The 25,166-nt window shown below is 38.0% G+C and overlaps 1 protein-coding gene and 1 non-coding gene across 3 annotated transcripts; both read left to right on the plus strand.

Moving 5' to 3' along the window:
- Positions 1-459: 459 nt before the first annotated feature.
- Positions 460-24,746, plus strand: RSPH4A (radial spoke head component 4A). 2 transcript variants are annotated; one of them, XM_053591685.1, is made up of 6 exons: positions 460-1,249; positions 9,431-9,665; positions 18,558-19,298; positions 21,013-21,160; positions 21,926-22,043; positions 23,696-24,746. In XM_053591685.1, exons 1-6 carry the CDS (start codon positions 567-569, stop codon positions 23,928-23,930), a joined length of 2,160 nt encoding a protein of 719 aa, XP_053447660.1. In that variant the 5' UTR covers positions 460-566; the 3' UTR covers positions 23,931-24,746. The 2 variants fall into 2 exon arrangements, with proteins under 2 accessions (XP_053447660.1, XP_053447661.1); XM_053591686.1 differs by lacking the exon at positions 21,013-21,160 and having other exon boundaries at positions 23,696-23,718.
- Positions 8,800-8,900, plus strand: LOC128587085 (small nucleolar RNA U13). Its single transcript, XR_008380505.1, has one exon. It is a non-coding gene; the product is annotated as a small nucleolar RNA U13 (small nucleolar RNA).
- Positions 24,747-25,166: the final 420 nt, after the last annotated feature.

Here is a 25,166-nt window from a genome sequence, read left to right on the forward strand (position 1 = left end):
ATCCCAACGCTACCTGCACCGCCGTGATTCCCAGTGTCCCAAGGTGTGTGTGTGTGTGTGTCTCTGTCTCGTCTCTGTCTCGGACACGCACACATTTGTACGTATATTGTTCCTACGCTTCACTAAGCCATGAGTTGCTCCTCAAAGCACAATTTGGATCGAACTCTCAGACCCGTAAAAATCTCCCGCTCTCCAGCGCGGGTCTCCATTCCTCCGCCTTTGTGCTCCGGACTCAGAATAGGCGTTCTCAGGTTTCCAACCCAGACTGGTCAAGTCCACATCAGATTGGCTGCATTAGAAAGAGGGGCAGGTGCTCTACCAAATCACAAATCTAGGATTTTCATCTTTATTAGTTTCCTCCCTCAAATCCTGGCAACAGGTGCGCATTGTTTTTCTCTGGGGAACGCTACCCGGGGTTGCTATGGAGATAAGACGCTGCAACTTGCAGAGCAACCGGGACACAGAAATCGCTCAGAAGACCTCAGCAAAGCGATTGTCCTGCGTTGCCTTCTTCCATATCTGCACACCCTCTTCGTCCAGAACTTTTCTTTCTCTTGACTTCTCCCATGGAAGAAGATTCGACCTCCCTGAAGCAAGAAAAAGAAATCCAAGAACTGGGAAAAGCAGGGCCTCCAAGGGAAGGAAAGACGGTAACTTCTTCCCAATATCCTGAGCCAGAGTTCTCTGAGCCCTCCGAGGCAGAACAGGGAGCAGAAACTGGACCTCGGCCCAGAAGCAGCCCTCCTCAGAGCCCCCAGTTTGGAGTCAGCACATCTCTGGGTGATGCTGAAGGACCAGGACCATCAACTTCCCATTCCCCTCTTCAGGAGCCTTCTCCCCTTCTTACTCCCCTGGCCCTGGCCACACAGGACCTTGGCTCACCACTGGAGTCAGGCCGGACCGCTAGTGTGACTCCTGACACCGGGACGCTTCATTCTGATCTTCTGGAGCAATCCTCTGATAAAAGAGAATCCATTCCTCATCACACAGGCCCGTCAGAGGCAAACACCTCTCAACAATCTCAGCAACCCACATCTCAACTGTATGGATCGAGAGATGCGAGCTGTAGCAACTCTAAACAAAAAGAACTGAGATTTGACGTTTTTCAGGAGGAAGACTCCAACGGTGACTACGACCTAGACCAGCCTGCATCTGGGGCCTCTGAGGCTGCACCCAGCCTGCTGGAGACAGCCATTCAGAATGCTAAGGCTTACCTGCAGAAGAGCAGTAGCAAGTCCGGCTTGAATCTGTAAGTCTCGGAAAAAGAAAAAGAAAAAAGTATGGCAAAGAAAAAGGGTGTGTGAGTATCTCTGTCCGAAAGTCTATGTGTTTTTTGTTGTTTGTTTTTTAGACGGGGTCTCATCTCGCTTTGTTATCTGAGCAGTAGCATCATCATAGCTCACTGCAACATCAAACTCCTGGCTCAAGTGATCCTCTTGCCACCTTCTCCCGAGTGCATCGCCATGCCTGGCTAATTTTTCCAGTTTTTGTAGAGACTGGGTCTTGCTCTTGCTCAGGCTGATTTGATGCAGATTCTTCTACCCCCCCCCACCATTTATTTTTCTTTTCCTTCTAGCTTTTTAGAGACCCTAGACACACAGAAATAAAACACAGGAATTCTGTAGTCCCAGGCTTGAACGAGACCGCAAAGATCATAAAGTGCAAGATCTTTCCAGAATGCTTGTCAAAAAATAATTTTCTATCAGTAATAGTGAGCTCATGTCTAATCTGAGCATTCTAGTGTTTGCATGGCTTGGGTTTGAGTTCCCATCCAGGCCAGTACTTGGGTGACCAACGATCCCAGTTTGCCCAGGACTGTCCTGATTTGATCACTGAAAGTTCTGCATTCTAAGAAACTCCTTAGTGCTGGGCAAACTGGGAGGATGGGTCACTATAAAGGCCACCAGAGTGCTTGCTTTATATCCAGGTCTCTCTTAAAATGTGATGACCAGGTATGTTCTGGCAATCCCATTGTATCTTTAATTTCAGAATTCATGATGAGTTTAGATTCCTAGACATTCCTGCTTCCAGGGTTACATACTCATAGAGTCAACAGAATTTTAGGCCTAGAAGTGGTTTTAGGAAACATCTAATACAACCTATTTGTTTTTTAAATGAGGGCACTGAGTCTGGAGAACCAAATGTGCGTAGGATTCCAGTGGCTTACAGCACTCCCTGATTCTTACCCCTCCACCGTCCTCCAGCCCAAGGCCTCAGTCCCCATGCTGCTCCCTCTGGCCAGCAGGCTTCTTCCTCCAAGTCTCTGCCTGGCTGGCTCCTCATTCTACAAAACTCAGGTTCCATAGAATGCCATGATAATCATCCATTATTTACCTTCAGAGCACATAATACCATTTATAATTACATATTTGAGACTCATATTTTAATGTCCAGTTCTCCCACTAGATTGCAGATCCCAGAGCACCAGGACTATGTGAGTTTTGTATACCAGTTAGTGCCTAGAACGATGCTATCAGCTATTAATTGAATAAAAATGAATGGCAGCATAGAGACTACAGTTTTCTCTGGAGGAAAAAGCTCACTCAAACTTAAAGTGCTTTTTCTAGTGTCTTACTTAACAATAATCAACTGTGGCCAAATGTGGGGGAGGAGGTTTCCCCACCAACAATTAAGCAATCAGTTCTGCAGTGAACACCAGCTAGGTGTCCTCCAATTCAATTTTGACACCCTGTACCTGGAGATAGCATCAGGTTTGGGGGACTATTTGGCCTTAGTCCCCCAAACCACCCCCCACTTTGGACACCAGTTGGAAGTCTGGGCCTCCAGAACTTTTAACAGACTGGCTTCAAGTCGAAATTCCCACAACCTCTTCTTTGGGTTCCATTACTTTGCTAGAGCAGCTCACAGAACTAAAGGAAGACTTACATTCACCAACTTATTATGAAAGATATTACAAAGGATTCAGGGGAAAGGCTGCATAGGGTGAGGAATGGGGGAAGGGGAGCAGAGCTCCTATGCCCTCCCCAGACAAGCCATCCTCCAGGATGCTCAACATGTTCAGCTACCCAGATACTCTCTGAATCCTATCCCTTGGGCCTCTTATGGAGACTTCATTGGCTAGGCATGATTGACAACCATATAGAAATGTGATTGGACAAAAAAGGTGTGATCTAATACTAACATACTGAGTGGGGAAAAGGACAAGGCCTGTCCGTTCAGATTCTTCTTGGCCTCTTGGGGCAGGACTCCTTCTGGATGGGGGTCTTATGACCTATATTCAGACAAGGTAAGTCAGAAAATTTTTTTACGACCAGAGGTAGGAGAAGATTACAATGTATTTTTAGTTCCTAAGGCTTGCTGTGGGGAGAAATCACAAGGACTGTCAGAGTTATAAGCCAAAAACTATGAATAAAAACCAATATATAGCATATATAATAATATTACTAGTTCTCATCATAATTATTAGTCAATAAACATTAATTGAATGCCTACTTAATACAAATGGCAAATATTTGTACCTATTACTAGGCTTTAAAAATATGAGATATAATCTTAAGGTCTTAAATTCCCCTTAAAGGGGAATATTTAATGTGAGAAATCTACTAAACCCAAGATTGGAAATTTTAAATATTATTTGTAAGTTATTTTAAACTACAATTTACTTAAGCAGCAAGAATGTGATTTGCTACTCAGCAGTAGATTCCACTTTTAAATTTCCTTTTTTTTTTTGTAGAGTAAGAGTTTCACTTTATTATCTTCAGTAGAGTGCTGTGGTGTCACACAGCTCACAGCAACCTCCAACTCCTCCTGGGCTTAGGCAATTCTCCTGCCTCAGCCTCCCGAACAGCTGGGACTACAGGCACCTGCCACAACGCCTGGCTATTTTTTTGTTGAAGTTTGGCCGGGGCCAGGTTTGAACCTACCACCCTCGGTGTATGGGGCTAGTGCCCTACCCAGTGAGCCATACTTTTAAATTTCTGACATATACTTCCTGTCATGATGCCCTAGGTTAAATAACAAGCATGCATTCATAAAATTTACAAACTTGTTAAAATTGCCAAAGAGTGCATTAAAAAAACCTATTTATTTATTTATTTTATTTTTTTAAGAAACAAAGAGTCTTGCTGTTTTTCCCTGGCTAGAATTCAGTGGTGCAATCACAGGATCATAGCTCACTATGTTCCCCAGGCTTGTCTCAAAATCCTGGCCTCAAGTGATCCTCCTGACTCTGCCTCTCAAAGTGCTTGACATCACAGAAGTGAGCTACTATACTCAGCTGAGTTAACTAACAATTTAAAACTGAATATAAAAACATGAAATGAGAACATTTCATTTATTGAATTATTGTATAACTGACATTACTTAAATATATAAATTTAATTTTATTTCCAAATGCCATCTCTGAAGGAATATACAAATATCTTCTATAATATTTATTGCTTAGTAAAAAATGACTTTATTCCGTCTCTTATATGCAGATCTAATTTGACAGTTTACAAAAGCTATTTTTGTGACAATTAAAACAATCTTTGTTTTAATTTTCATTGAGAAATTTTTCAAATTAATATGAGGTTACATATACATACATTAATATGTATTGTGACCTAGGGCGGTGCCTGTGGCTCAGTGAGTAGGGCGCCGGCCCCATATGCTGAGGGTGGCGGGTTCAAACCCAGCCCCGGCCAAACTGCAACCAAAAAATAGCCGGGCGCTGTGGCGGGTGCCTGTGGTCCCAGCTACTCGGGAGGCTGAGGCAAGAGAATCGCGTAAGCCCAGGAGTTGGAGGTTGCTGTGAGCTGTGTGAGGCCACGGCACTCTACCGAGGGCGGTACAGTGAGACTCTGTCTCTACAAAAAAAAAAAAAAAAAAAAAAAAAAAAAAAAAAATATGTATTGTGACCTAATACAAACGATTAGGTTATAATGTTTGTATTGTTAGGTAACGTCCCTGTTGTAGTTGTGTCCTGCACCCAGGAGCAATGCCATAACCCTTACATTTTGCTCATTAGGTGGGAGAACACCAATCCCCCTCCCTCGTCTCCTTTCTTCCCTCCCCCTACTTGAATTGAGTTTTTCTCTTATGTGGGGGGTGTATTAGTTTGTCTACTGGCTTCATACTGGTATTGACTACACTGGATACTTGCTTTTCCATTTTTTTTTTTTTTTTTTTTTTTGAGACAGAGTCTTATTATATTGCCTTGGTAGAGTGCTGTGGCGTCACAGTGATTCTCTTGCCTCAGCCTCCCAAGTAGCTGGGACTACAGGCGCCCACCATAACGCTGGGCTATTTTTTTTGTTGCAGTTGTCATTGTTGTTTAGCAGGCCCAGGCCAGGTTGAACCCACCAGCCTAGGGGTATGCGGCTGGCACCCTAACCACTTAGCTATGGGCACCAAGCCAGCTTTTCCATTTTTGTGATACTTTACTAAGAATGTGTTTCAACTCCATCAGGTTAATACAAAAGATATAAAGTCACCATCTTTTTATGGCTTAATAGTATTCCATGGTATACATATACCACAGTAAAACAATCTGTGATTACCCTGATATAATTTACACTATATGTATTGAAACATTGCTATGTACCCAAATGTGTATAATTATTACTTATCAATTTAAAATTATTAAAATACAAGTTTTTAAGACAATCTTGACTAAAATATAGGCTCTGAAATAGTTTCTCATCATTGAACAAACAGCCTACAGATAAGAACTGCTTCCTTCAGGCCGGGCATGGTGGCTCACACCTGTAGTCCCAGCGCTGTGGGAGGCCGAGGTGGGTGGATTGTCTGATCTCAGAGGTTCAAGACCAGTATGAGCAGCAGTGAGCCAGAGTAAGACCCCGTCTCTACTAACGACATCAAAAACAGCCAGCACCGCCAGAGGAAGAAGAAAACCAACAAAAAAGGAGTTCTTCAAACAAAGAAGAATGAACAAGCAAACTAAATTAAAAATTAATAAAAAAAAAGAATTGCTTCCTTCTTTTCTACCATTCTGTAGAACAAATTATTAATCCTCCCTAGTTAAAACTATAATTATGAATTAAAATCTAATGAATATATTTCATAAACTGATACAAAAGCACTTCAGGCACGGACTTAAAGAACATTTATATACTATTTGGATTGAAGAACAATGAATAAGACACATATATTATATTGAAACCTGAAAAATAAAGTGACAATTTGGACTTAGAGTTTCTGTTTTGATATTCTGTCATACACAGCCACTATTGGAGCAAATTAGACACTTCAATTACAAACCCAGCCATTGCCTGATGAGCAACAATACTTTCAGTCTTGAGGCTTCTTCATGAGTTTCAACACTGAATGAATATTAAGGAAGTTTGATGAAGTTTTAAAGAAACTCTTAGCCAAAAACATTTCTGTTCATTTATAAAAATAGTAATATTTGAGGATGTATTCTTCAAATACCATATCATATTTTTAACTGCCCTTTACATTGGTTGCCTATATAATATACATTTTTTTCATGATATTCCTAAGGTCCATTACATAGACACAGATATTAAAGAAAATAATAGCTCAGATCAATCAATAGAAAGATTATTATTAAACATCTATTTGTTTTATTTCACTATAATAAGGGAAGAGATATATAAAAAATAAAACCCCATTCTTGGCTGGTGTAAAACCTAAGGCAGTTGCTGAATAGGAAATATATAATGTGTAACATTTCATAGCAGCAGATCAGTGTTCTCAGAAAGGGCTACTCTAAACTGAGGAAGAATGGTTGGGGAATGACTTGAGTGCTAGTCCTTGAGGATAAAGGGATGTTTGAATTATCTGGAGAGAAAAGATACATTTGGAACATAGCAAGTAAAGGCTCCCAGGTGGAACTTAGCAAATGTGTGAATGTTCTTTTTTTTGTTTTTTTATTGTTTCAGGTTCATTGAGAGTGCATTCATTAGGTTGCACTGTTTGCATTTGATAGGTAAAGTCCTTTTAGTTGTGTCCTGCCCCCAGGAGGTGTGCCATACACTGTAACCGCTCCTTTCCCCTCCCTCCTTCCTCCACCCCCCACCTTGAAAGGTTTTGAGTTTTTCTCTTAATGGGGTATGTATTAGATCAGCTACTGGCTTTATATTAGAATTGAGTACCTTGGGTTCTTGCTTCTCCATTCTTGTGATACTTTACTAAATGTGTTCCAACTCTATCCAGGTTAAATACAAAAGATGTACAGTCTCTATTTTTTAAAAATAGCTGAATAATATTCCATGGTATACATAAACCACAGCTTGTTAATCCATTCCTGGGTTGGTGGGCATTTAGTTTGTTCCTACGTTTTGGTGATTGTAAATTGAGCTGCGTAAACAGTCCAGTACCAATGTGCGATTTGCTTTGGTGAGACAAAGTCTAATGGAACTAATAAGTAGAAACAAGGTTGGAGAAATAAGATGCATGTCCACTAAAGAGGCAATTTATGCAAGTTTCCACACTAAATAGAGGAGTTTCTTTTCAAGTAAAGAACACTTTAACATGACTTAAGAGCACTTTGTCGGACATTTTGGCCTCTTAAATGGTAAATCCACAATGTGAAATCTGGTACTCAAAGATGCACACACTAGCAGTTATGTGTAGAATGAAATGAATTAACGGGAGGATAGAAACAATTTCACTAGTTCAGTTATGAAATAAAGAGTTAATGCAGTGTTTTCAATAGAACAAAATGAAATATCAGAGTGCATCTCATTTTAATAAAGCTATTTTAGTTGTGCGTGGGTAGAAGTTACAGTACGAAATGCATTCCCTATTGTTGTGTGACCAGAGACACGAGAGAACAGCAGCTTTGCCGCAGGTGCAAGCTGGCTCCTGCAATTATTAAGAGTAAACAAGAAACAGACTACACTGCATGGGATGGCATGTAGCAAAGGATCTTTATTCTTGACCACCTTATATACACTGGTGGTGACCTACACACTTAATCTATGATCTCTAACTCTTTGTATCTAAACTTAACTAGTGAGGAGACACCAAGTCTACAAATCAGCACAATTTTCTCTGCTTTTTCTTTCTTCTCAGACATGTGTTAACTCTTGAGCAAGGTATCTAAATAAAAATCACAAAGAACTCCTGGGGAAGAAGGGGAGATAAAATCCCTCAAGCACACACTTAGTTTGCCTCAAAATGGAGTAATGACTTTGTTCTTCCACAAGGCAGAGACCTTTAGGCTCCAAAGACAATGTGTTTTTAACACCTGTCAACCTCTGGCCCTTATCTCCAGGGGAGAGATTGTTAGTCTCTGACCACATGGGCTTAACAGGAGCATGACATCAGAGAAACGGTTCAGGGTTTTTACTGCTGAACAAACAGGCTCTGTGTATGCCTCAGGGGGAGCCCAGTTCTCCTTTTGCCTTTGTGGCTTTTGCAAAAGCCATTTTTAACCCATTACAGACTTGCCTTGTGAGGCTTATGTGGGACAGCTTAACCCACACCTGTAGGTCTAAAAAACACCGAAGTAAATGAAACGAAGGGAGAGAACAAATTTTAAAGATAGAGTCAACGGGATAAGAAATTAAATTGGGGGCAGCGCCTGTGGCTCAGCGGGTAGGGCGCCGGTCCCATATGCCGGAGGTGGTGGGTTCAAACCCAGCCCCGGCCAAATTAAAAAAAAAAAAAAAAAAGAAATTAAATTGGATTTGGTTAGAGTAGGGGAAGGGGCATAAAAAAGAAGTTAGGGTAAAAGAGTGAAAATTAGTGTTAATCATTTTTAAATATATAATCAAGAGGTTTTAATTTCAGAAATAAAATATTAAAACATACCTAATATGGACTATGTATCGTCTTGTGATATTTTACTTTGGTAACTTAAACATCCTGATCCTTGTATAGTTCATAAGTGTGATAATTGGGTATTCAGGCACATATGTGTGCCTCCCTCAAACCTGGTCATGGAATAGGCCTATATTACCTGTTTGATGTAAAAAAAAAAAATTTAATGTTTTAAAAACTTAAATATTCATATCACAATGAAGGCATTTCCAAAGGAAAATTCTAGGATAGGCATTTTGGGAATAGTGGAAATTACAAGTGTTTATCCATTGAAAGTCTCTGAAGGCTTTAAGATATTGCAGTTTCTTTCTTTTTTTTTTTTTGTAGAGACAGTCACACTGTACCGCCCTCGAGTATAGTGCCATGATGTCATCACGGCTCACAGCAACCTCTAACTCTTGGGCTTATGCGATTCTCTTGCCTCAGCCTCCCGAGCAGCTGGGACTACAGGCGCCCGCCACAAGGCCCAGCTATTTTATTTTTTGTTGCAGTTTGGCCAGCGCTGGGTTTGAACCTCGGCGTATGGGGCCAGCACCCTACTCACTGAGCTACAGGCGCCGCCCGATATTGCTGTTTCTTAAAAACCAATTAGCTGACTCTGCATAAACCAATTAGCTGAGTCTGCTTCTCGGAATGCTCTTGACTTGTGTATTATCTGAAATTTTTTCTGTTTGAGTAGATATGATCATCTATCTAATATGCTGACTAAGATATTAAATGAGCGTCCTGAAAATGCTGTTGACATCATTGAAAATATTAGCCAAGATGTGAAGACGGCACATTTTAGTAAAAAATTAGACACGCTCCAAGATGAGAAGGAGATGCTCCCAACATATGAAATAGCAGAGAAGCAAAAAGCTCTTTTTCTCCAGGGACATTTGGAAGGAGTTGACCAAGAACTGGAAGATGAAATAGTAAGTTATAACTATAAATTTTAATAGCTAAATCTTAAGTTTCTATTTGGGATGAGTGAGTTGTGGCTTTAGATTATACCAACTGTCCTTTATACCTTCCTAAGTAGAATTTGCATCTTAGTTTAAAAAAAAATCTCTTCCAGCTTTCTCCAGGCTCATTTCACACCACTTATTTCCTTGTTTGGGAGTTTCTTATTTTGTCACATTGTGTTTTAGTATTTTACAGGCCTGAGCTGTTTCTTGTATGTTTGTGAACTAAGTTTATTGATATCGGGGAAAATGGCATCTTCATATTTTATATTCTCCAAGGCACCGGATACAAATCTGGGTATACTGCTATTTCTCGTTAAATGTTTGTTGAATAATGAATGTATTTCAGATAACTAAGAATTAGGTTTTAAATCACATTACTTATTTTTTATCTTTAACTTACTAGAAAATTTAGAAGTATTTCTGATATCATTTGCATTCTCTTCTAAGGCAATCTCCTCATATTATGACTTGGTATACATATTATGTCAGTGGGACATCTATAAGATGAGAGGTATAAAATACTTTTAAAATCACGATAAGTAAGTTGTTTAAAATATTTAGAGAAAAGTTAACAAAGGGGAGAAAAGCTACCATTGAAGACTAAAATCCAGTGCATCACAGAAGTTTTAGCTTTAAATATTTCAAAATAGTATCCAACATCCTGTTTTCTAAATGCCTTTATACATGTCTGCTGAGCTTCCACATTCTATTACCACTACAATATTTAAAATATATCTATATATTTGTACATCTGATGTTTGGGGTAAGGTATTTCAAAACAGGACTCCATCAGGTTAAAGACAAGAAAGAGACTTACTAGGTGCACCCAATAGGGTTTAGCAGCCTACAGGAGGAGACCCAACTTATCACAGTGAGATCTGTAGTCCTCAGACAGAAGTAACAGGTGATCTATATCAAGGAGTTGACATCAAACAGTTTCAACAAGGTGGTATTTGGCTTTGTAGCAATATACAGTGATGATGTGTCTGGGAGCAAACAACATGTGGAGATCAAGCAAATAGATATTTTCATGGAGGCCTTAATCAAAGAAAGGTCAGACTCCAGTATAAGAGTGGGATGTTGTGTTATCTATAGGCACAAGATCATAAAGCAGGGATCTGCATCCTAAAACTAGAATATGGGATGAGAACACAAGCTGTTTTGATCCTGGAAGCTGAGCTCCTTAACCAGATCCCATGAATTTTCCTAATAAAGAATAGGATTGTGCTCTCAAATATCATAATCACCGAGCTTCCTGGAATATCATCTTAACTTGGTAGAAGAGTCAATACTTATTTCGTTTCCAAGAGCTTATTAAAAACTTCCATTTTATCAAGGTACAACTTATTTGAGAGCCCTGTGTCTGAAGCATTTGTAGGCAAGATGTAGCAGCAGAAGTATCTCTTGGTGTGCAGTATTTACCTTCCCTTTAGAGGCAATAACCTTTATTTTAACGTGGTTAGAAATTTCAATCAAGATCATTTAGCTAAGAATGGGTTTTTGGTAACACTCGAAGAATTAGTGTGATTTCATTTTTTAAATCTTCAGCCCAAATTGCATATTATATGTTTGGACTTGGAGAGCTTTTAAAAAAAGCAATTGTCATGTGATTAAATACCTAATCAACAGGTATAAATGTAACTTACACCAGCATATTTTTGTCATGGTAGTGAATTGTGCTATAAACTATTTATAGTTTTGTTCTTCATAATTATCAGTACATAAGCATCATTTGTTCTTTTTTTTGAAAGAGTATTTAAATGAGCACTTTCTAGTTCATATGAAAATAATCATAGTACAAGATGATTTTTATCCATTCAAGGGTAAGTTCAATTGTACAATTAATTTTCAGTTATATTTGTGAAACTATTAAATGGGTAATACCTTTTTCTTTTAAGCCCAATATATATATTATGCCTGCCTAAGATCTGAACTGGGGCTGTATATCAGTAGTTGTAGAATTATTGATATGAATTAGTTTTGATAGTTAATGTTTTATTGTTTGGATCTGCACAATTTGGTTTTTGCACAAGTCATTTTTTTATTCGAATAAATGCCAAATATTAAAAGAAAAATGTTCTTCAGGTAAAGAATTCAGTTTTTAGTCAAAGTGGCCATGTCATCCTCTTCTTTTAAAAAAAAATGATATCTTGAGAAAGTTATTGTGGTATCATACGCCAAGAAAATTATTTTAACTGGTGCCTATACTGTAACAATGACTTTTAATGTGTTGTATTTTCAAATAATGGTTCAGTTAAGTTTCTCACTTGCTATGTAACTGAAACTCAATTATAGTTTATAATCTATAGAGTTTTGGAAATTAATTTTGTAACTCATATCGTGGATTTAAATGAATACTTTTGTAGAAGTAAAAGCAACAAATTTATAAACTGATTATTTGAAATTTTATGACATAATTGCATCCCAAATACAAATTATATTGTTTAATCATTGTAGTTATTAGTCCTGTAAACTGTTTCTAAGTGAAGTATACTCTAGTGTTTTGTGGATTTAAAAAATAAATATTTAAATTTCCTGGCCAAAAAAAAAAAAGAATAGGATTGGTTTTAGAACTTAGGACACCTGAGTCCTAAATTAAAGATAAAAAGCTCCACCTCAAAGGGTAGAAAAGATGCAGGAACAGGAAGAAAGGCAGGTCTCTGAAGCATTGAAATACGAGCTATGTGACCAACTCTGCCCCAGACTAGTAAGTTTAGAGTGCTTATGATTTTTCCTGTCTTTGACTACACCAGAATTCCTATGCTTAGCCTTCAGCATTCATTTATTCATCCACCCATTCATTTGCAAACACTGTGACTACTTACTGCCTGCCAGGTACTGAGATACACATGTGAAAAAGACTGTTCTGTCTTTAAGTTGTTTACAGTTTAGTGAAAGAGGCAAAAAGGAGACTGGAAAGCCATTCTATTAATGTAATAAATTGATAGTCTTGTTACTGAACCAAATACGGTCCGTTTGCCTATGGGAAAGCCAAACACTGAAGCACTGGTTCTTCTGTAGAAAGAAAAGTTTATTAGAAAGCTGCCCAGCAAGGACACGGAACCTGGGGGCAATTCTGTCTTCCCAACTCTCATAGGTAGAAAGTAATGAGGTGTGATGTGATTGGATCTTGCAATGAGTTGATGCCAGGGCTTGATCTGATTGGCTCATGGTTCATGCCATGAGATGTCCAGCTTCTTTTTTGTTTGTTTGTTTGTTTTGACTTTTTTTAAATTAAATCATAGCTGTACATTAATGCAGTCATGGGGTACAATGTGTTGGTTTTATATACAGTTTGAAATATTTTCATCAAACTGGTTAACATAGCCTTCATGGCATTTTCTTAGTTATTGTGTTAAGACATTTATCTTCTACATTTAGTAAATTTTACATGTACCCTTGTAAGATACACCCTAGGTGTGGGCCCCAATTACCCTCTCTCCACCCATCCTCCCCCCTCTCCTCCCCTCCCTTTCCCCTTTCCCCATATTCTTGGGCTATAATTGGGTTATAGCTTTCATATGAAAGCTATAAATTAGTTTCATAGTAGGGCTGAGTACATTGGATAGTTTTTCTTCCATTCTTGTAATACTTTGCTAAGAAGAATATGTTCCAGCTCCATCCATGTAAACATGAAAGAGGTAAAGTCTCCATCTTTCTTTAAGGCTGCATAATATTCCATGGTGTACATACACCACAATTTATTGATACATTTGTGGGTCGATGGGCACTTGGGCTTCTTCAATGACTTAGCAATTATGAATTGGGCTGCAATAAACATTCTGGTACAAATATCTTTTTTACAGTATGATTTTTGGTCTTCTGGATATATACCTAGTAGAGGAATTGTAGGATCAAATGGCATGTCTATTTTTAGTTCTTTAAGTGTTTTCCAAACATCTTTCCAAAAGGAACATATTATTTTGCATTCCCACCAGCAGGGTAGAAGTATTCCCTTTTCTCCACATCCATGCCAACATCTCTGGTCTTGGGATTTTGTGATATGGGCTAATCTTACTGGAGTTAAATGATATCTCAAAGTAGTTTTGATTTGCATTTTTCTGATGGTTAAGGATGATGAGCATTTTTTCATGTGTCTGTAGGCTGTGCGCCTGTCTTCTTCAGAGAAGTTTCTCTTCAAGTCCCTTGCCCACCCTGAAATGGGATCACTTGTTCTTTTCTTGCTAATACATTTGAGTTCTGTGTGGATTCTGGTTACTAAACCTTTGTCAGAGACATAACCTACAAATACCTTCTCCCATTCTGAGGGCTGTCTGCTTGCTTTACTTACTGTGTTCTTGGCTGTGCAGAAGCTTTTTAGTTTGATCAGGTCCCAGCAGTGTATTTTTGGTGTTGATTCAATTGCCCAGGGGGTCCTCCTCATAAAATATTCACCCAGGCCGATTTCTTCAAGAGTTTTCCCTGCACTTCTAGAATTTTTATAGTTTCATGTCTTAAGTTTAAATCTTTAATCCAGTGAGAGTCTATCTTAGTTAATGGTGAAAGGTGTGGGTCCAGTTTCAGTCTTCTACAGCTCACCAGCCAGTTCGCCCAACACCATTTGTTGATTAGGGAATTTTTAATTGGCTTGTCAAAGATCAAATAATGGTAAGTAGCTGGGTTCATCTCTTGGTTCTCTATTCTGTTCCATACATCTACCTTTCTGTTTTTGTGCCAGTACCACACTGTTTTGATCACTATTGATTTATAGTATAGTCCGAGGTCTGGTAGTGTGATTTCTTCTGCTTTGTTTTTATTTCTGAATAATGTCTTGGCTATTCGAGGTCTTTTCTGGTTCCATATAAAACGAAGTATTATTTTTTCGAGATCTTTAAAGTATAACAGTGGAGCTTTAATAGGGATTGCATTAAAATTGTATATTGCTTTGGTTAGTATGGACATTTTAACAATGTTGATTCTTCCCAGCCCTGAGCATGGTATGTTTTTCCATTTGTTAACATCTTCAGCTATTTCTTTTCTTAGAGTTTCATAGTTCTCTTTATAGAGATCTTTCACATCCTTTCTTACGTAAACTCTCAAATATTTTATCTTCTTTGGCACTACTGTGAATGGAATAGAGTCCTTGACTGTTTTTTCAGCTTGACTATTATTAGTATATACAAAGGCTACCTACCGATTTATGAGTGTTCATTTTGTAACCTGAGATGCTGCTGTAGTCCTTGGTCACTTCTAAGAGTTTTATAGTAGAATCCCTGGTGTTTTCCAGATATACAATCATATCATCAGCAAAGAGTGAAAGTTTGATCTCTTCCGACCCTATATGGATGCCCTTGATTGCCTTTTCTTCCCTAATTGTGATGGCTAAAACTTCCATTACAATGTTAAAGAGCAGTGGAGGCAATGGGCAATCTTGTGTGATTCCTGATCTGAGTGGAAATGATTTCAATTTAACTCCATTCAATATGATATTGGCTGTGGGTTTGCTGTAGATGGCTTCTATCAGTTTAAGAAATGTCCCTTCTATACCAATTTTCTTGAGTGTTCTGATCATGAAGGGATGCTGGATATTATCAAAAGCTTTTTCTATTTTTCTGCATCAGTTAAGAGAATCATGGCTCTTTTTTTTTGCAGTTTTTGGCTGGGGCTGGGTTTGAACCCTCCACCTCTGGCATATTGGGCCAGTGCTCTACTCCTTTGAGCTACAGGCACGACCCCAATCATATGATCTTTGTTTTTTAATTTGTTTATGTGCTGAATTATATTTATAGATTTATGTATATTGAACCAGCCTTGAGACCCTGAGATAAAACCCACTTGGTCATGGTTTTTTTGTTTGATGTGTTGCTGTATTCTGTTTGTTAGGATCTTGTTGAATATTTTTGCATCAATATTCATTAGTGATATTGGTCTATAGTTTTCTTTTCTTGTTGGGTCTTCTCCTGGTTTGGGGATCAAGGTGATGTTTGCTTCATAGAATGTGTTGGGCAGTATTCCTTGTTTTTCTATATTTTGGAAAAGGTTGAGTATATAGGTACTAGTTCCTCTTTAAAGGTTTGGTAGAATTCTGATGTGAAGCCATCTGGTCCCGGGCTTTTCTTTTTAGGGAGATTTTGTATAGTTGATGCTATTTCAGAACTTGATATAGGCCTGTTCAACATTTCCACTTGATTCTGGCTAAGTCTTGGAAGGTGATGTGCTCCCAAGTTTTGGTCAATTTCCTTCAGATTTTCATATTTCTGAGAATAAAATTTCTTATAATATTCATTGAGGATTTTTTGAATTTCCGAGGGGTCTGTTATTTCATTGTTACCATTTCTGATTCATGAAATTAGAGATTTTACTCTTTTTTCCTGGTTAGGTTAACCAAAGGTTTATCTATTTTATTGACCTTTTCAAAAAACCACTTTTTGATTTATTGATCTGTTGTATAATCCTTTTGAGATGTCCACTCTTAATTTGATCCCCTTACCTTGGTCCTAGCAGTTAGGTTCTGCCTGTGGCTGTACTCATGGTTCATCTGGGTATGCTCAGGTTATGTAACCTGCAATCTGGGGGTCCATGGCAACTAAAAACTCTATTTATTACATGAATTTGAAGCCACTTGAGCTGGTTCTGTGGTTGTAGCCTCATAATGAGAGAGCAAAACATGGGGTCTGAATTAGAATCCTCATTCAATCACATACTAACTATGTGACTTTGAGCAAGTGACTAAACTCATCAAGCCTCACAAATAATCATAGGGGTAGAGATGGTATAGATAAAAGATCTGGCATACACTAGGAATTTAGGCAATTGTACCAGTTGTTATACTGTTTGACAACAGGCTGAAAGACAGAATTAAACTGCTAACTCTGTTACTGGGAATTGGGCAAGACTTTATAGTGGATTTAATATTTAATTTGGGTCATGAAGGATAAGTCAAGAGTACATCAGGTAAAGACTGTAAGGAATAAAATTCTGAGGAAAAAAGGATGACAAAAAGCAGAAAAAATTATTTAATGCTTGGAAAAGTAGAGTATGAGTTTAGATAAATAATGGATATGCAGCAAACAAAGTGCTTAAAGCCAGATTTCTCTTTGTACATTGATAAGAAGTTTCTTTCTTATATAACAATGAGAGGATTTTAATAGGGAAAAATCTGTCTGACTTTTGATTTAGAAAGATAAAACTGGTAATAATGTGAAGGAGAATAAAAAAGAAAGGAAAAATGGAGGCAAGGAGGAGAGTATTAGTAGGACCCTTTTGTGATAGCACAAATAGCAAGGATGGTGACTAAAGTAACAGAAATGAGTAAAAGAGGAAAAAATAATGCCAGCACGTTTTTATGTGTTCAAATCAATAGAATTCTAATTATTTAAAAAGGTTAATGGAGTCAGAGGAAGCAAGGATGACTGGACTTACTATTGTGAGAAACTGAGGGAATAATGATGTTATTGGTGAAGAAAGAGTGTATAGAAAAAAAAGAGAAAACTTTGAGAGAAATGAGTTAAATACAGTAAAACCTCCATAGTTGACCACCTCCCTACATTACCACCTCCCTAAATTGACCTAATTTTCACAGACCACACATGGACCACATGTACATATCAGTATAGTCAGCCTAGTCCCTTATGTTGACCACCTCCAATATGTTGACCAGTTTGTCATAGTCCCTTAGAGAGGTTCTACTGTATTGAAGTTTCTATAGAATACTCAGATTAAAATTTCTCCTAGCTGACTAGAATTACAGATATAAAGCATGTGAGCAAAGTCAGAGTTAGGAAGTGAAATTATAAACAGCCATATGTCACTTGGAGTGATATGGAAACACACTATATTGAGCGATGAAATGACCAAAAATGAAATTTTGAGGACACTACCATTTACAGCTCAATTAAGAAAAAAGGGAGCCTAAGAAGAGCTCTTAAGCCTAAGGAGCTCTTTAAGCCTTAGCCTTAAAGAGACTAAGAAACAGCACGAGAGGGCTGAATAAGATCAAGAGTGAGTGGTGGAGGAGTGTCAAGGAAAATGTTTTACAATTTTAAATCAATGAGATGAAGATTGAAATATATCATTGTGTTTATTTTGACACTACAGTTGTAATATAAACAAAAGCAGATCATTTGTAAGAATAGCAAAGTGCTCTCAACTCCTTCATCTTGAGGGTCATGACTTTGTCTTACAAGTTTTTCTGATTTCAGGTGATTTTCTCTCCTACCTTTTCACAAATATTTTTCTACAATCTTCTTGAGACTCTGCTTGTTGATTTTCCTGTATTTCTTTTATAGAATTATCTATTTTTCTCTTCATTATTTTAAAGCCAAAATTATTATAAATAAGGGGCAAGTATTTGTGTCTTCATGTGTAGTCATGCTGAGCATTTACTTTATTCTACATCTCCTTTATTTAGGCTGTATATTACCTTACATGTAGGATACTGTATTAATTTTTATTTACCTTATAGAGGGTGGCCACCTGTATATATAAAGCCATGTATTTAATAATTTTTTTAAAATATGGCAATATAAACATATATAAAACCATATTTTCCCTATGTATGTCTGTATATAAGTTATACTACTTATTTTAAGATAGTAAGGGAGTCATTTAAATATTTTTTATGAAGCAGAGATGTTGAACTGTTATTAAAAGTAGTCATTAAAAATCTCTGTCTAAGATACACACTTAGAACAAGGTAGCTTTGATATTAATAAGATACAATGGTAGAAGCTACTAATATAAATAATGAGAGAAGAACTGAAATTCAGGGATTATCATAGTTTGAGCAAAATCTTGAAAGAAATTACTGAAGTGGTGGAGAGAGAAAAGTAGAGCTAATATCAAGATGTACAAAAACTAAAAGAGAAACAGGCATTTGCCTTATGGATAAACTTTTAACCACAACATTTATTTTCCCAGGCAGAAAACTCTCTTCCTAACATAATGGAGTCTGCTTTTTATTTTGAACAAGCTGGAGTTGGTTTGGGTGCAGATGAGACTTACCGTATATTCCTTGCCCTCAAGCAGCTTACCGACACCCACCCAATCCAAAAATGCCGCTTCTGGGGCAAGATCTTGGGTCTGGAGATGAATTATATTGTAGCTGAAGTGGAATTTCGTGACGGGGAAGATGAAGAGGAGGTAGAAGAGGAAGATGTAACTGAAGAGAGGGAAAATGGAGAAAGTGAAGCAGATGAAGATGAGGAAGATGGATTACCAAAGTCCTTCTACAAGGCCCCACAGGCTATCCCAAAAGAAGAAAGTAGGGCAGGTGCCAACAAATACGTGTATTTTGTTTGCAATGAACCAGGAAGGCCATGGGTGAAGTTACCATCAGTTTTACCAGCACAAATTGTTATTGCAAGAAAAATCAAGAAATTTTTCACTGGGCGATTGGATGCACCCATCATAAGCTACCCACCTTTCCCAGGAAATGAGAGCAATTACTTACGAGCACAAATTGCCCGAATTTCAGCAGGAACCCATGTCAGTCCTTTGGGATTCTATCAGTTTGGTGAAGAGGAAGGAGAGGCAGAGGAAGAGGTAGAAAGTGGGCGAGATAGCTTTGAGGAAAACCCAGAGTTTGAAGGCATTCCAGTGACTGATCTAGTTGAATCTCTGTCCAATTGGGTTCATCATGTACAGCATATTCTCCCTCAGGTATGGGCTTTGTGATTCTCAATCTATAAGCAAACTAGCAAATGCAGTAGAACCTCCATAGTTGGAGGAATCATCTTCCTACATTGACCTAAGTTGACCTAATTTTCAAAGACCAGACGTGCACCACATATATGTATCAGTACAATAGGCCTAGTTCCTCATGTTGACCAGTTTGTTACAGTCCCTTGGGTAGTCAACTTATAGAGGGTGATTTTCAGGTGATTTTATAGAGGGTCTACTAAATTGTCCCAATCTTGCACATAAGATATCAAAAATGAAGCTTTTCAGACCTTAAATACAGAAAGAAATCATTAAAAACATGAATAAAATCTGGGTGTGATGGTTTACTGTAATCCTAGCACTTTGGGAAGCCAAAGGAGGAGGATCATTTGAGGACGGGAGTTTGAGACCAGCCTGGGCAACATAGCCACACCCTGTGTCTAGAAAAAAAAATTAAAAGATTAACTGAGCAGTTTGTTGTGTGCCTGTAGTTCTAATGCTTGGGGGGCTGAGGCAGGAGGATTGTTTGCCCCCAGGAGTTTGAGGTTTCAGTGAGCTGTGATGACACCATTGGATTCTAGCCCAGGTAACAGAGGGAGACCCTGTCCCAGAAACACAACAAAACAGAGTACTATATAATTGCCAGGGCCCCAGAGATTTTCAGAGAGATTTTTATATTTTCGAATGGATAAAGCAAATTCTTCTGTGGAGCATTTAACAGATGATGTATGGGATTAGATTTATGTTTCTGAAATTACTACTCTTTTTTTATATATTAAATACAGATGAACACATCAATTTTGGAAACAGTTCTTTTAGTCTATCTCTATAATATATGGAGATTTTCGGCTAAGAACAATAAAGGAGTATAACAAAAACAAGAAGCAGACAGTGCTATGTAGCAGCTACATAGCACCTATTGTGCCAGGTGCGGTTAATAGCATATGTATTATGTGTGTGTGTGTGTGTGTGTGTGAATACATACAATTTAATCCTCACAGCGACCCTGTGAAATAGTATTATTATCCTTATCCTATATTCCTTTATGAATGAGTAAATCGAAGCAGAGAACTTAGAAAATGTGACAAGGAGACTATAGCTAATAAGTAACAGAATCAGATGCGAGGCTATGCAGAAGGGGTCCAGAGTCTATCCTTTTAACCCCTCTGCTATACTGTCTCATCTATAGGTAGAACATCTTCATCATACTTTTGTCTAGATAAGAGATAATGTTAGTTATCTATAAATAAGAGTTAATTAAAGAGAAATTATAAATCCTAAATCACCACATATAACCTTATTATTGTATTTAAAATTTTAGTGTTGTCATCATCATAGCTTTACCTCTCTCATATAAATTATTTATTACAAACAAGTAAAATGCATTATTACCTTTTTCACTAAGATTCAGCTATTTTTAAAATATAACTGAATCCTGAAGTTCTGTAAGTTCAAGAAATTGGAAAATTCTTGAAATTAGTAACACTGTCTTTTCTTTTTTTTATCCCTAACCATTTTAACCACTGTCTTTTCTTTGAAACAACCTAGATCAAAATAGCACTTGGAAAATGTATGATAAATGAATGAATAATGGATCAAATACGCACACAGTGAAACACCCCCCCACCCCCGATAATCGCTTCAATATGAATGAATATTCTGAGATTTTTAAGGTCCTCATTAGACTACTAAATCTTGCAACATTCATTCCTAGGGTCGCTGTAATTTGTTCAACACTATGCAAAAAAATGAAGAAGAAGAGGAGGAGGATGAAGACAAAGAGGAAGAAAAAGGAGAAGAACCTGAGTACATAGAACAGGAAGTGGGGCCTCCTCTTTTGACACCAATCTCTGAAGATTTAGGTTATTTTACATAGCTATTATCACACACAGTCACACAAGCTGTATCATATACTATGTACATTATACAGCAAATATATGAAAGTTGTAAACTTCTACAAAGTGGACAGAAGCCAAGGTTTCACCCCTTCTCCCCTTCATGTGTTCTGGGATGGTGAGGGGTAAAGAAGGTAGCTGACACACCAATGTTCTTTGACAAAGTTGAAGGAATGATGCAAACAAGAAAGATAAGTTGGCTGCCTCTTACTGGAAATGCTGACATCTCTCTTGGGTATCATATTTTGTCTTGTGTTCTGCAGACCATGAACAGTATATATGCTTATGACCCTTGATCTTTTTCATAATAATGATTTGACCTTTCATTTGGTCATCAATTATTATTCCATCATATAAGCCTCCTCTTTCTTTCTTTTTCTTTTTTAGGTTTTTTTGTTTTGTTTTGCAGTTTTTGGCTGGGGCCGGGTTTGAACCCACAACCTCCAGTATATGGGGCCGGCACCCAACTCCTTTGAGCCACAGGCGCCACCCAGACTCCTCTTTCTTAATAAACCATCTCATCTCTATTGCAAAATTGGAGATGTATATTTCAAATTTCATTGTTCCAAAACATTTATAAAACATCCAGATTAAACTTTTTTTTTTTTTTGTATGCAAAATGTGTGTGCATGTGCAGGTGTTTGTGAAGATTTATACAAGTAGCTTCTCCATTGTGTGGTAGATTCTTGTATATTTAGGAGTTAAACTTTTGAATTTCTCTTTGGATTCCAGAGATTCAGAATATGCCTCCTTGGACAACACGGCTATCCTCAACTCTTGTCCCACAATATGCTATTGCTGTTCTTCGATCCAACCTTTGGCCTGGAGCATATGCCTTTTCCAATGGCAAGTAAGTATTGGAACACTTACAAAGCCATTATTGTGACTATATAAGATCTGGAAATTATAAATTATCACTAGAATGTTAAGTTTTTATTGTTTCAACTCAACTTTAGTGTATTTAGTATGTGCCATAAGATTTATTAAACTAACATTTGTATCACACAGGAAAACTTCAAATTCAGGACATTAGAGTTATTCAGACATCTCTTCATCTCAATTATCTAAACTACTTAAAATAAGATACAATTTTTAATCTCTGATTATTTGAGTAATTGCTTAGTCTTTCACCTTATAGATTAATGGAGGTAATTCTAAGCAATGTTAAATTAATATAAATCTCATTTTTGTTGGACATCTTGATGAGAGATAATTAAAAATATGATTTAGGCCGGGCGCGGTGGCTCACGCCTGTAATCCCAGCACTGTGGGAGGCTGAGGAGGGAGAATCGCTTGAGCTCAGGAGTTCGAGACTCGCCTGAGCGACAGTGAGACCCCGACTCGTGAAAAAAATGGAAAAACCCAGCCGGGCGCCGCGGCGAGCGCCTGTAATCCCAGCGGCTTCCGGAGGCTGAGGCAGCGGGGTGCCCGCAGCCCGAGTCTGAGGTTGTGGTGAGCTACCACGCCCACTGCACTCTGCTCAGGGGCATAGGGTGGGACCCTGTCTCAACAAAAAAAAAAAAAAAAGTAAAAATATGATTTAGGCTACCACTTTCAAAGGAATTAGTACCTAAAGACGATATTAAATATCTTTTTATTCTTCGCCTAGAACATACACTTCCATGTCTTATGCTTCCACTTCTTTCCTAATAATCCAGTGTCAGCTCAGCAGAGCTGGAGAGCGAGCTTAGCTGCCAGTGTCAGAGTAGCCATTAAAGCAACAAGCCAAAAATGAGTTAAGTCTTTAATCATTTACTGTGATAGTGTAAGAGAAGGCATTGGCTCCCCCTTCTCATTTTCCCCCAGGGAATAGTCCTACCAGTGGGTCAGCACAGATACAGGTGACGTGTAGATGTGGAGGTTGTGGGGTCATCTCACTTGACAAAGGCATCCCCAAACAAAAGGCTCCTGCAATTTTCCTGACCCAGAGGCCACTAGGAGGGTGGGAGGGCTAGAAGTGGAAAAGTACTGAGTACAGAGTCACAGCGGGAAAGGCCTCTGTAAAGAGACCTAGGAACGAGGGCACCTGGGCTAGGAATGCAAATACAGGAAGAGCACCACCAGCCAGAAGGGCCAGCGTTCCTGACCACAACTTTCCCTAGAGGCAGAAATGCGCTGGCTGTCACGTGTGAAAAATGACATGTATGTTTTCAACCACGGGCAAACTCCACACCCAGTCAAGAGTTTGTGGGGCTAGCAACTTTTTAAAAGCTAACTTTATGGATGATAGTAAATTTTGTTTCCCTGAAAATAATTGAATGGAAAAAAGGCCTTTACTTTTGGTCTAGTTGTAGGGTACTTCTTGACAAGAGTCTGGCCCCATGGTTTCTTAACCACTTAAACAGTTTGGATCAAAATAGTTTGGAGGTAGAAATACGTTGAGAAATATTTCACATTTAGTATTTTAAAAGTATTTTTAAAAAATTATGGGACTCTATGCACTTTATTACAGGAGGGTTAACTTTTCTGAGAAATTGTATAATGTTTTGTTTTTTTTTATAGAAAGTTTGAAAATCTCTACATAGGCTGGGGTCATAAATATAGTCCAAACAATTACACACCTCCGATTCCACCACCAGTTTATCAAGAATACCCCAGTGGACCAGAAATTACAGAAATGGATGATCCTAGTGTGGAAGAGGAGCAGGCTTTCAGGGCCACACTAGAGTCAGTTGCACTGGAGGCCGAGGAGAATGAAGAAACTGAGGAAGATGAAGAGGAGGATGACGACGACTAAGATCAGCCTGGACACACGTGTCACTGACACACACTCCCTTATGTGGGACTGATTTTATATGTGTGAACATATATGTGTACACATACACACACTTATATACAGGAAATTATTCACCTGCAAATGTCATTCCTTACAAATAAACAACTTGGAATTTTGTATGTAAAACTATGTTTATAGAAAGATGCTCAATGTATTTTCCAGAGGCTAAAGGACATGCAATCACATCACTGTTCTAATGGTTACAGCTAATAGAATAAGAGCTTGTGTATTATTTTTAAAAGATCTCAAGGTTAAGTTCTAATATGGCAAACATTGAAAGATACAATCCTCAGAAGCTTCTTGGAAACTTTATACTTCAAAAAAGTGTCAAAAGGTTTGAAGACAAAACAAAAAAACCCCACTGACAACCACTGTACTAGAGTATGTATATTTAACCTGAGTAAGATCTGAACCAGAACATGTATTCTTAAGCTTGTGTAATTAACTGTGCTTATGGTTGGGTCTGTGATACTGTGTGCAAGCACCATATATGTATTCATTTTTCACTAAGAAGATGTTTGTAATTCCATCACTTGCTCAAAAACTGTAGGAACAAATTTTTAACCATTTTGGTACTTCTCAAAACTCAATCTTGACTCCTTCATCCTACAGAAATTGATTTGAACTATTGGGGATTGAGGAAAGATAAGTTGCACAGAGATAGTTGGAACTATCCAAAGACTTCAGGCTTGTGTTTTCTACTACTGTTTCCTAAAACATTTTTCTTCATTAAAAAAGTATTTTTAACTCCTATATGTACTTAACAACCTGCAACTATGAATAAAAACTAAGCACTGTTCCTGAAATCAGAGCTTTCATTCAAAGGAGGAATATAAAAAGAAAATTAGAATAGACTGCAATTTACCAAGTATTGTTATACAAATCCTACAAGGTCCAATAGTAACTGGTAGTTAATTCTGTGGTAAAGAATCAAAAAATAATTCCAATCTATTGCTGTTATTTTTGTAAAATGATACAGCAGTTCCCTGTTTCTGCACTTACGTCATAGACTGTTTGCAGATCACCAGTCTACACCTCAAGTAACACTGTTGTCAAACGGATAGGTGTGCTTAAATCCAGACTTGAGCAGGTCAGTAAGAGCTAAGAGGCAAGAGTGTTAGGCAGAAAGGGTTCTAGGCAGAACTGGCTCCATTTTGGCAAAAGATTTTGGGCTGAAAGGAGTGAAACTTCCACTAA

The sequence above is a fragment of the Nycticebus coucang genome, chromosome 5 (assembly GCF_027406575.1).
Source record: "Nycticebus coucang isolate mNycCou1 chromosome 5, mNycCou1.pri, whole genome shotgun sequence".
NCBI lineage: Eukaryota > Metazoa > Chordata > Mammalia > Primates > Lorisidae > Nycticebus > Nycticebus coucang.